General features: G+C 43.2%; 1 protein-coding gene across 1 annotated transcript; it reads right to left on the bottom strand.

Moving 5' to 3' along the window:
* Nucleotides 1-506: 506 nt before the first annotated feature.
* LOC137816906 (3-hydroxy-3-methylglutaryl-coenzyme A reductase 1) lies at nt 507-4,690 on the bottom strand. The gene is made up of 4 exons (XM_068620076.2): nt 3,303-4,690; nt 2,280-2,461; nt 1,541-1,887; nt 507-1,209 (listed from the first exon to the last, which is right to left on the bottom strand). The coding sequence occupies exons 1-4, from the start codon at nt 4,328-4,330 to the stop codon at nt 955-957; spliced, it is 1,812 nt and encodes a 603-aa protein (XP_068476177.1). The 5' UTR covers nt 4,331-4,690; the 3' UTR covers nt 507-954.
* Nucleotides 4,691-11,078: the final 6,388 nt, after the last annotated feature.

The following is an 11,078-nucleotide window of genomic DNA, read 5'->3' as shown; positions in this document are numbered from 1 at the left end:
TCGAACTTTCCTGTAATTTGTTGTCGTCTCATGTTTATTGTAACTAAATCATTGTACACGTGATTAGTTCTTATGATGAAACTTTGTGTTGTAATATCAAATATTATTCATAGTAAATTTATGTTCGTGGATGTAGACTAGGTTTTCAGTCGAACCATGTTAAATTGTTTTTGTGTGATTCTTGATACTTTGTTCTATCCTATTTTACATTCTTCTTTCCTGAAATTGATTTTTTTTTTTTTTCCGTTTTCATGTTAAGTTTGAGGATTTGTCGGATCAATAAATTGTGTTTGTGCTCTACATATACATATGTAGTGAAGTGTTTACCTTAGATTATTTTTTTTATATACTAAAAAAACAATGCCTTAATGAAACATGATGTCAACCAAGGTAGGCAAGTGATTCCAAGGACAAAAAAGAAAAAATAATGAAACATGACAAATAAATATTATTGTTAATGCTTCTGGAGATATGAAAATAAGCATAGAAAACATGGATAGAGTATCTTTAAGATCCACCAAAAGAAACGGGAAATTATATTGAATAAATGGTCCAATGTAATTGATTGGTTCTAGTGAACAACGTGACAGGAGAAAAGCACGAAACCACCCAGGTTCATGGTCCCCCCATAGAAACAGAAGTTTAAGAGAAAGTGGTACAATGCTGAACATTTGTTGTTTAGAATTTTAGTACATAACAACAAAAGAAATATCTAAGGTCTTGGAGAAGATAACTAGGCTACCAAACTTGTACAGTGAAGGAATGGTCCAGAGGGGCTCACCAAAACTTTCTACTGTACAATTAATGATACATTCAAAGACATCAATACAAGCCAAGAAACTTCACATGGGTGACAGAAAAGTGCTGTCTTCCACTTCCCTCTCAAATCCTGACCATCAAAGAGTCCCATTTTCACTTTTGGCATCACGAGTAAAGGCTAGAACCACATGCTCCTTAACTTTCTTGTCTGGATGATACTGTAGACATATCTCTATTTGATCTGTTGTATTTCATGTGGCTCTTCACTAACTGCCCTGCAGCTATAGCAGACATCAGCGACAGCTCCCCTGCCAGAACAGATCCAGCAACAATGGTGGCCAAAAGCCTCGAGTTTGATCCTGGTGAATCCTTGCTTGCACCCTTCACACCAAGAAGATTCAAGCATGCAGATTGAGATGGTAGTTGAGTTCCACCCCCCACTGTACCCACCTGAAAGGATCACGAGTCTTGCACAAACTTAGCAATTGAATTGAAACATTAACTACATAAAATTCTCTACAAAGACTTGTAGAGAAGAAAATAATAAAGTAAAATGAATTGAACAAACCGAACCTAAGATCTACCGAGCAATTTTAAGAAGTCTTCATTTAACTTTTCCAAAAGTTATTCTCCAAAAATTGAAGTGTATATGATTTTAACTTATAGAGAAACAGTATTTTATCTTTTCTTGTTTTTTCTCCTTTAAGTACTTAAAGAGAAGTTTATCCAAAAGATTCCATGTAAGATAAAAATAAATTTCTATCAGGGTGCTAAAACTAACCTCTATTGAAGGCATGGTCACTGAGATGTGAAGGTCTCGCCCATCATTCACAGCTTCCATCATGGTTATGCAATGGGAACTCTCAACATTCTGTGCCGGATCTTGACCAGTGGATATAAAAATGGCAGAAACAATGTTGCTGGCATGAGCATTGTATCCACCAAGAGCACCAGCAACAGCAGAGCCAGCAAGATTTTTTAGCATGTTAAGCTCAACCAAAGCTGCCACATTGGTCTTCAACACCTTTTTCACTATATGTTCTTTGATAGTTGCTTCACAAACTACTGACTTCCCACGTCCCTCAATCCAATTTACTGCTGCAGGTTTCTTGTCCGAACAGTAATTTCCTGAACAATAAAATCAATATATAATTATAGAATTAAATATATTTTCCGTCCTTCTACTTTCATGCAAAATTGGTTTTTCGTTGTATATTTTCAGTGAAATTGGTTTTTAGTCCCTGTATTCAACCCTAATTAATATTACATTTGAAGTCCAAGTAATCAACAAATATAGTTTCTCTCTAGGCACAAATAACCAAAGATTATCTAATGGGGTCCACTTCGATATTCCCCTTTGGAAAGGGAATTATTTCTCTAACTTTTCAAATTATGACAAACTAATGAAAGTTACTTTTAATTGACAACTTGAAGGACAACCAGATTCAATGTGGCATAACCTCAAGTTTGTTAATGAACATTAGGGGTACCCAGTTAGTGAAAAAGGAAAAGAAAATTACCAGAGATGCCAATAACATCCATATCAGGGAAATCACTTTGAAGGAAATCAAGAACATTCTGAACCCCTTTGGAAACCATGTTCATTCCCATGGCATCACCCGTACTACTGGTAAATCTAAGATAAACATTCTTTCCCGCAATAGAGCACTTAATGCTTTGAAGCCTGCCAAATCTACTTGACCTGTAGCACAAGCAACAAACATCAATTTCAGTAAAAATTGAAATAACCCTGTAACAAACAAATATTTTAAAAACTGCAATAAATGGACTCTACCCTCTACTACTAAAGAATCAGATCTAGTTCTTTATTCCTTATTTATTCTATCCCAATTCATAGCAATAAATCCAAACTCTGAAGACGCACTAGAATAATGAAACTCACCAAACACCAAAAACATAACATAAATAAATACAAATTCATAAGATTAAAGGGACAGAAAAGAGAAAGAGAAATTGACAGCAATAAATTTCTTACTCCCTACACCAAACAAGATTCCCAGCCCAAAATATCATTCAACTGCAGTAGGGAAACTGTCCAAAAAGAAAGGAAATTCATACATCCAAATTTGAAATAACAATTAGTCAATTAGGGTATAGATTATTGTAAGTTCAGAAACAACCCAAAAAAGGTTACAGAACTTAGTTTCCTGACAGATAAATCCATCAGCATTTAGCATGACCCCAATCAACAAACAAAAATGACACTGATTTGGAACAATGGATTTCTTAACCCATCAACCAAAAAACCTGTATTAAAAAATAAATCAACATCAAGCGTAGCATCACATTAACCATCATTACTCATGAAACATTTTAAATTTTGACTAGTTAAAATCATGGAGAAAATCATTCCACTTTCAAGGAATCAATTACCTTTAACTTCCCATCTAGGTAACTCCACATTTACAAGCGAGACTCAAACTAAGATCAGAAGTAAATAAATATATGGAAAAACACAAAATAGAAAACAACAATCCCCTTTTCCTCCACCAACACAAAAAGCCATAGAAGAAAACACGGACTTGTTGAAAACGACGGCCAAGGTATCAAAATTGAGAGTATCTTCCATAAAGAACTTCAACTCCGCAGCCCTTTTTGCCGTCGCGAATCTCACAACCGGCGCCCTACTCATCCCATCCCTCAGAATCACACTAGTCGCCCCACCGGACGCGTAGATCGCCTTGCACCCTCTGTTCGTGCTCGCCACCAGACACCCCTCCGTTGTTGCCATCGGCACCGTATACTCCGCCCCATCCAGCAGCAGCGGCCCCGCCACTCCCACCGGAACCTGCACATACCCCACCGGCATCTCACAGCACTGCCCGAGAATTGCATCGTAATCAAACCCCTCCAGAGGCAGTCCTCCCAACGACCGTCCCGTAGTCCTTTGAAGCGCCTCTCGCCGGATCGCGGCAGCCCTGCGACAATCCCCGAGACGCGATTCAAGTGAGTACGAGGGAACAGTCCCGTTTAGGACGGAGCCAATGAAGACGTCGTCTTCGTCATGATAGACTCTGTCAATGGAAGAAACCAATTCTTTCACCATTGGTTTCACGTTTTGAAAAGAAGGTTGTATGACTCTCTTCCCCTTCGTGACAGAATCGACCATGATGTCATTGTCGACCCCGCACGCAACCAGTTTCACTGGTTCCGTGCATAGAAGTGGAGAAGGTTGTGCAGCTCCCTTGGTTATCGAGTCGGCCATCATGACGTCGTTTTCTTGACCGTCGACTTTATCGAAGGAGGTGCATTCTGATGGTTCTTCGTCGTCGTCGGCAGGACGGACAACGAAGGACTGGACGAAGTGAATGCCGAAGAAGCCGAGGAGGTAGATGACGGAGGCGAGAAGGGCGAAGATGGCGGCTATGTCGGAGAGGGAGAGGAGGTGGAGGGGGGAGGAGGAAGTGATCTTGTCGCGCCAGCGGTTGAGGAGGTAGTAGGCGACGGAGAAGAAGAGGGTGAAGAAGAAGGCGTTGGTCAGGTGAAGAGGGAGGGGGAGGGCGTCGGAGGCCTTGGCGGCGGTGGAGGAGGATCGACGGCGGAGTTCCATGGAGGGGAGAGAGGCAAGGAGGGTGAGTGAGTCAGTGAGTGAGTCAGTGAGAGGGTGAGTGTGATCAACTACAATGATCTCTCATACTGCACACGTGCTCTTCGACCCTACTTTCTCTCTTTAATAAAACAAACAACAAGTCTGAACCATCATTTTGTTCCTCAATTGTCACTATTAATTGGTATGCTTTGAATATGTCTTAATTTTGTTACCAAATATTAATTTGTATTCAGGAGTGTAAGAGTATGACTAATATTTTATGTATTATTCTCATTTAGTTTCCATTTCTTACTTTATATTTCTTTCTTATTTAGAGAGTGTTGAGTATGTATACACATACAAAATATTACTCAGGTAATTTAGGTATTTTAAGGTATTTTTTTTTGGTGTATTTGGACTTTGGGTGTTCCGAAAATATATTTTTTATTGTCACTTTAAATATTTATATAATAGTTAAGTTGTTCTTGCTGGTTGACTCGGTGGCCGGTTGACTCGAACGGCAGCTTGAGGCCCGCCTGTCTCTTTCTTGAGTCAAACTTCCTTGGGTAGAAGAATGCTTCACATGTAAAGACAAAAGGGCGCATTTACGGCCGTTTGCACTCCGACACTCAAGTCAGTAAGGGCTAAAGAAATAGTAATGTGTGTAAAGCAGTTTCAGTCTTAGAAACGGCGTACCTTGTTAGGGTTCTTACCACCCTATTTATAGGTTGTATCTAGGGTTACTTATGTGATGCTCCCACATCTCTTAGTGGGCTTAGGGTTCCTGGGAGAATGTCATTGCGTCGCTATCACATAATCTCAGCGTAATCTGGCACATAGAACTTCCCTTTCCTGGAGTGCATTGACCTAACAACGTAGCCGCCAAGGTACCTACTCACGTACCATCGTTGCGGCATCATCTGTTCTGTAGGTGCCCTAAGTATTCACGTGTCATGCATGTAGTCTTTCCTTGGAAACCCTAACCCTAACAGGTCTTAGCGTCTCCAAGGAACACTTTCTTCTACCATACCTGATGGAAGAGGCCCAAGCCCGTGATAGAAGAAGCCCAAGCCCAAGTCCAAATACAAGTTCAAGCTTCAGCTTAAGCCCAACAAATAGAAGATCTGGGCCAACTAAGCATCATTGGGTGTCTTTTTTTTGTAGATTACTTTTGAGTAGTTGTTAGTAGAACATAAAGGGAGGTGTAGATATAGATATAAGAGGTGCAAATGTATAAAGATAAGTCACACCTTCCATGTGACATAAAAAGAAGGTGTAGGTGTAGATTTAGGAGGTGCCAAAAAAAGAAACCAAGTCACACTTCCCTTGTGACTAAGAATTGGCTCCAAATTCAAATGCTTCTCATTTGGATTTCCCTCCACTTTCTTTTGAATTTCCAACCCTCTAAAGAGGGTTTGGCTCATGTATTTGGAAGATTAATCAAATAGTGAAATGCTGCCAATTTTGTACCAATCTCACTACTTGTCTCCTACCTCTCAAGGTTAGACAATTGATCTTCAAACTTTCACTCTACCAAACAGAGATGGCCTCACCACTCTCATTTCATACCTAACATGCACCTCCAAGGCAGCCACATCTCCTAGGAGAGCCTTGACCGTGAACCTTCATTAAGCTTTTGCAGATTCCACCAACAATTATCCAAGAATTAAGGCACTCTTGCATCAGTACCCGAATGTACCATACACACCCCACGCATGATCCTCTCGTGACTTAGGTCTTTTTCGGTATCTGGGTGTTAACTCATACTATTTGTGGGGCCCAGCATATGTGGCCCACTATTGTTATCAGTCCACTGATGTTCAATATCTTTCTCTCAGGCCCATGACCAAGGTCTGGCTTGTACACAAAATCCCCAGTCTCGAGTTGTAACTTGTTTTAGCGAATAGGCTTTAAGTGATCGCTCGCGGCGACCTACGTGGCACTGGGGGTTACAGGATGTGAACAGTGCACCTAAGTGACGTCTCACCATACTTTTTTAAACAGCGTACACGTGGCAAGTTCAACGGCTAAGACCCGTTGCCGCTTGCGCTTCTTCGTATATGTTAAACCTTTCAAAACCCTTACGCTTCTTCACTGTTTCATTACTTAGCATTTCTCAAGCATTTCATATTCTCAAAACGCTCTTTCTTCATCTTTGAACACCTCTACCTTCGAACCCTAACTTATTCAAAGGTATGATTTTTACTCCTGATTGCCCTTGCTTTATGATTTTGATGTTCATAACATGCTATAATTGTTTGGGACTATTTATATTTCTACATTTTACATTTTTTGTTCTTCGTTCGGGTATTCTCTATTTTTCTGGTTTTCAGAGTCATGCCATCTTCTTTCTCTAAAGTTTCGTTTTTTCTTCATTTTTTTGTTTTCTAGCTTTCTTATTTAAGATGGCTCAACGGAATCCTTCTTCGGCCTCAACTCCAAACTCTACCCCAACTTCATCTCCAACCTCAACTCCACCCTCGACACCAATCCCAACTCCTTCTACCTCTAACTATGGGTCTTTGTATCGTTGGGCACCTGATGCCCTTCTAAAGGAAACCTTCAACTTTACTTCCCTCGTAAGCATAACTGCCTATAGGAAGAAGCAGACCTTGTCATAAGTCTCATGTTTTCGGCAATGACCACGATAAGTACGTGAGGATTGTGCCCTGTAGAGTAGGTGAGCCTGTGTGTTCTGACGAGTCGTCGAAACCTGAGGGACCTTTTTGCTTCATCTACTCCACAGTCTTTCAAAGACTTGGCCTACGCCTCCCTTTCACCCCTTTCGAGCGAGCCCTCCTTACTGAGGTGAATCTTGCTCCCGCCCAACTGCACCTAAATAGCTGAGCTTTCGTGAGGGCCTTCGCCATCTTGTGCCACTGTCTTGGCCATACGTCATTAGTGGATGTGTTCCTATATTTCTTCGAAGCGAAGAGCCGGGGCCAAAAGTTGTGGGTTAGTTTCAACGGCATTGCTGGGAGGGTGTTGTTGACGCTCTTCCAGCAGTCCTTCAAAGTTCGTTGTAACAGGAGGGACCCCACCCTCTTGGACGGGTTTCATCTTTACTGGGCGGAGAAGCCCAATCTCCAGAAGCCTAGGTGTCTCGAGGACCTACCTTCTCAAGAGTAGGAGGTGTGCAACCTCCTTTATGGTATTCACACACCGTTTAACACGGTGGGGCTTCTCAAGCTTAAGTTCAGCCCCAAGGCCCTCAAAGGCTACATTGGTATCTTGTTTGACTCTGCTCTTTCTTGTCTGCTTGCATACTGTGTTGGTTTACTTCTTATACATTGTAGTTTTCTTGTGCAAGCATGGTGCTAATCACAGAGAAGAGGAGGACGCTAGTTGAGGCAGCATCCAAACTCAAAGTTGGTGTTTGCCTATCTGATGCCAAAGTTGTGGCCCCTGCTAATGCTCCTCTTATGCCTATCCCTGCTCCAAACCCTTCTATTCCAGCCCCTGCGGACCTTAGGCAGAAGGGTGTGGTTGAAGCTGCTGCCTTTGAGGATGAGGACATCTACTATGGCCTCGTCTTCAAGAGGAAAAGAGGTGTTGATGCCGCGGTCTCAGCCCAATCAGCCTTAGATGGTCGCGCCTCCTCCTTCTGAGAGAACCCCCCAAGTGCCTCTTCTCCTCGTGACTTGGTGGTACACGAAGATGGGGGAGAGAGTTCCCTTAGAGGCGATTTTGTCGTGCCTCCCGCTGCTGAGCTACCCACCTTTCTCCAGAAGGTTATTCAATCCTTCCAAGACGGGGAAATGGAGAGCCAGGGCGAGAAGCCCCTGCGAGGGCATGCCGCCAGAGGTCTTGGGGCCACCTCATCGCATCCAGCCGCACCTTGACCCAAGTGCAGGAACTGAGGGCTGAGATGTTGAAGCTGAGGGAGGCGGCAAGTCAAGACGCGCTCCAAATCAAAAAGCTCACTCAGCGTGAAACCGCATTGCATATGGAGTTGGCAGACCTTCGCCAAACTAACAAGGAGACCGAAAGGCTCTTATTCAAGAAGTCTCCGGAGGCCCTAAGTGCTCATGCAAAGATTCTGCCTCTCCGAAACGAGGTTATCGACAGGAGTTGCAAGCTAAAATGGCCAGGCTGGAAGAAAGGGTGACCCAGCAGGAGGTGGGTCTTGGCCAACTTGAGGGAGAGCTAGTCCGCAAGGACAAGCTCTTCAGCCAGATCAAGGAGGAGCTTGACAGCGATGCTACTGGGGCTTACGACGTTGGGTTTGAGGATGCCATGGCCCAGGTTGAATGTGTGCCCCCTAGGGTGGACCTATCCCAAACAGGTCTGACCAAGAGAATCGTTGATGCGCAGCTGGTCGACGCCCATGAGTAGCTCCTTCCTTATTGTAACTTAATTGTTTAGCGAACAGTACCGACCAGTCCTCGGTCATCAACACCAGAGAAAGACCTCAGATATCGACGCTAGAGAAAGACATCAGTCATCGGACATCAGTGTCTGATAGTAATGGTGGGCCACGTAAGGTGGGCCCCAGAAATCATATCAGATACCAGTTAAACACCCAAATATAAGAGAAGACCTAAGTCACGAGAGGATCATGCATGGAGTGTATATGGTACATTTGGGTACGACACAAGCAAGTGTTCCTTCGAGGCACTAAGGCTCGTTAGGGTTAGGGTTTCCAGGGAGAGACTGCATGCATGGTATGTGAATACTTAAGGCACCCATAGAACAGATGACGTCGCAAGCATTGGTACGTAAATATGTACCGTGGCGGCTACGCTGTTAAGTCTTTGCACTCCAAAAAAGGGAAGTCTTATGCACCAAATTATGATAAGATTGTGTGATAGCGGTGCAAGGACATTCTCCCAGGAAACCTAGATATGGGTAACAGAACATAAGTAACCCTAGTTACAACCTATATAAAGGATGGTAAGAACCCTAGCAAAGTACACCGTTTCTAAGACTGAAACTACTTTATTCACTTATTGTTTCTTGGCCCCAGTACTGACTTGAGCGTCGGAGTGCAAACAGCCGCCAAGGTGCCCTTTTTTGTCTTTGCAGGTGAGAAGTTCTTCAACCCAAGGAAGTTCAATTCTCAGGTGGAGACAGGCGGGACAGAGACTACCATTTGAGTCAATCGGTAATCAAGTCAACTGATGAAAACATTTAGCGCCCACCGTGGGGCCCGATAAAACTAGGTCCCGCTCACAATCATATTAAGAGCTTACCAGCAATATGAGGAGTACGAGGCAAGGATCAACCGCGACCGAAGGAGAGGAGAACGCTACCTTACAACAAATGATGCAGAGCATACGTGCCCTTCAGCAGGCGGTAACAGCGTCTAGGGTCGACCAAGATCGTTTCCAGGTTGACCTAGTCGCGTCACAGGCAAGCAATGAAGAGTTGCACAAAACCAATGAGGAACTGCGCAGAAGTTTGCAACAGGCGGGGGAGCGCGCAGTGGATGAGCGTGCCCCACCCATACCACCTAGGGCACACCCCATGCCGTTCTCTCAGACAATTATGGACGTTGTGATACTAGCCACTTCCATGTGCCCGAAGGTCACTTTCACTGGTATAAAGGACCCAGAGGCTCGCCTCATAGCGTTCCACACCCAGATGATGCTTTCAGGAGGTTCCAATGTTGTGTACTGCAAGCTATTCATGAGCACGTTGGCAGGCGCAGCGTTGGACTGGTTCGTTAGTCTTCCTAACGGACACATCACTTTGTTCGACCAATTCTCAACGTTGTTCAGAGAACAGTACCTTATCAATAGGGCTCCCCCTCCGATCTCTTATGATGTCTTTGACATAAAGTAATACCAGGGAGAGTCCTTGAAAGAGTTCTTAAATAGGTTTGGGGTCTAAGTGGTGAGGCTAAACACCAAGGATAAAGCCATGACGGTGCACCCCTTCACCAAAGGAATGCTACTAGGGTCCTTCAGCGACTCATTGATTAGATGTTGTCCGAAGATGTTTTGTGAGATCAGGCGTCAGGCTATGGCGCACATTGCCGCAGAAGATAGGGTCACAGAAAAACGCAGTAGTGTTGGCCCTGTCCGACCTCAAGTGACTGGTCGATCTCAGCCCATGAGAGTGCATGAGGCGACGACAAAGAAGAAGGCCCATTCATGGTGAGATCAACACCATCTCTGTAGGGTTCCCAGGAGGAGGATGCACCGCCTCCCAACAAAAGAAGTAGACACGAGAGGTGATGGCAATAGAGGTACAGGAGGCATATCAGACTCCCGATGTCGACCTCGTCTTCACCAAGGCCGACTGTCAGGACGTCGTTCTGCATGACAATGATCCGGTGGTGATTTCGATAGTGACAGCAGGAAGGAGGGTGCACCACGTCCTCATGGACCAGGGAAGTTCGGCCAACGTGATGTTTTGGTCGACCTTCAATTCGAAGCCAGGTTCCTTCAGATAACCCAAAGAAAATTTAACCACTACACCAAACAAATGCTTTAGTATTATTATGATTTTTATTATACTTATTATTATTAACAATATTAATATTAATAATATAAATATAATATTAATAATAATATTTATAATATTAATAATATGAATATAATTTATTTTATTATTAATAATAATTATATTAATATGTATAAATTATGTTAGTAATAATAAGTATAATAAAAATGATAATATGACCAAAGAACTTGTCTGGTCTAATGGTTAACTCTTCCTTGAGCACTGGAAGGACTTGGGTTCGAGTCTTGGCTGCTGCAGTTTCTTTACATCAAGGTGGTTGATCCACATATACTTCCTCATTGATGTAGCCATTGAGAAAAAC

The sequence above is a fragment of the Phaseolus vulgaris genome, chromosome 6 (genome assembly GCF_051622355.1).
Source record: "Phaseolus vulgaris cultivar YP4 chromosome 6, ASM5162235v1, whole genome shotgun sequence".
NCBI classification, from domain to species: domain Eukaryota; kingdom Viridiplantae; phylum Streptophyta; class Magnoliopsida; order Fabales; family Fabaceae; genus Phaseolus; species Phaseolus vulgaris.
This window is presented reverse-complemented; position numbering and strand designations above follow the sequence as displayed.

What these genes read in the sequence shown, in the direction of transcription:
- LOC137816906 (XM_068620076.2), bottom strand. Translation starts at nt 4,330, where the DNA reads ATGGAACTCCGCCGTCGATCCTCCTCCACCGCCGCCAAGGCCTCCGAC. An exon ending in TTGGCCGTCGTTTTCAACAA is followed by an intron (nt 2,462 to 3,302) that starts GTCCGTGTTTTC and finishes CTTGTGCTACAG; the next exon opens with GTCAAGTAGATTTGGCAGGC. An exon ending in GGATGTTATTGGCATCTCTG is followed by an intron (nt 1,888 to 2,279) that starts GTAATTTTCTTT and finishes TTTATTGTTCAG; the next exon opens with GAAATTACTGTTCGGACAAG.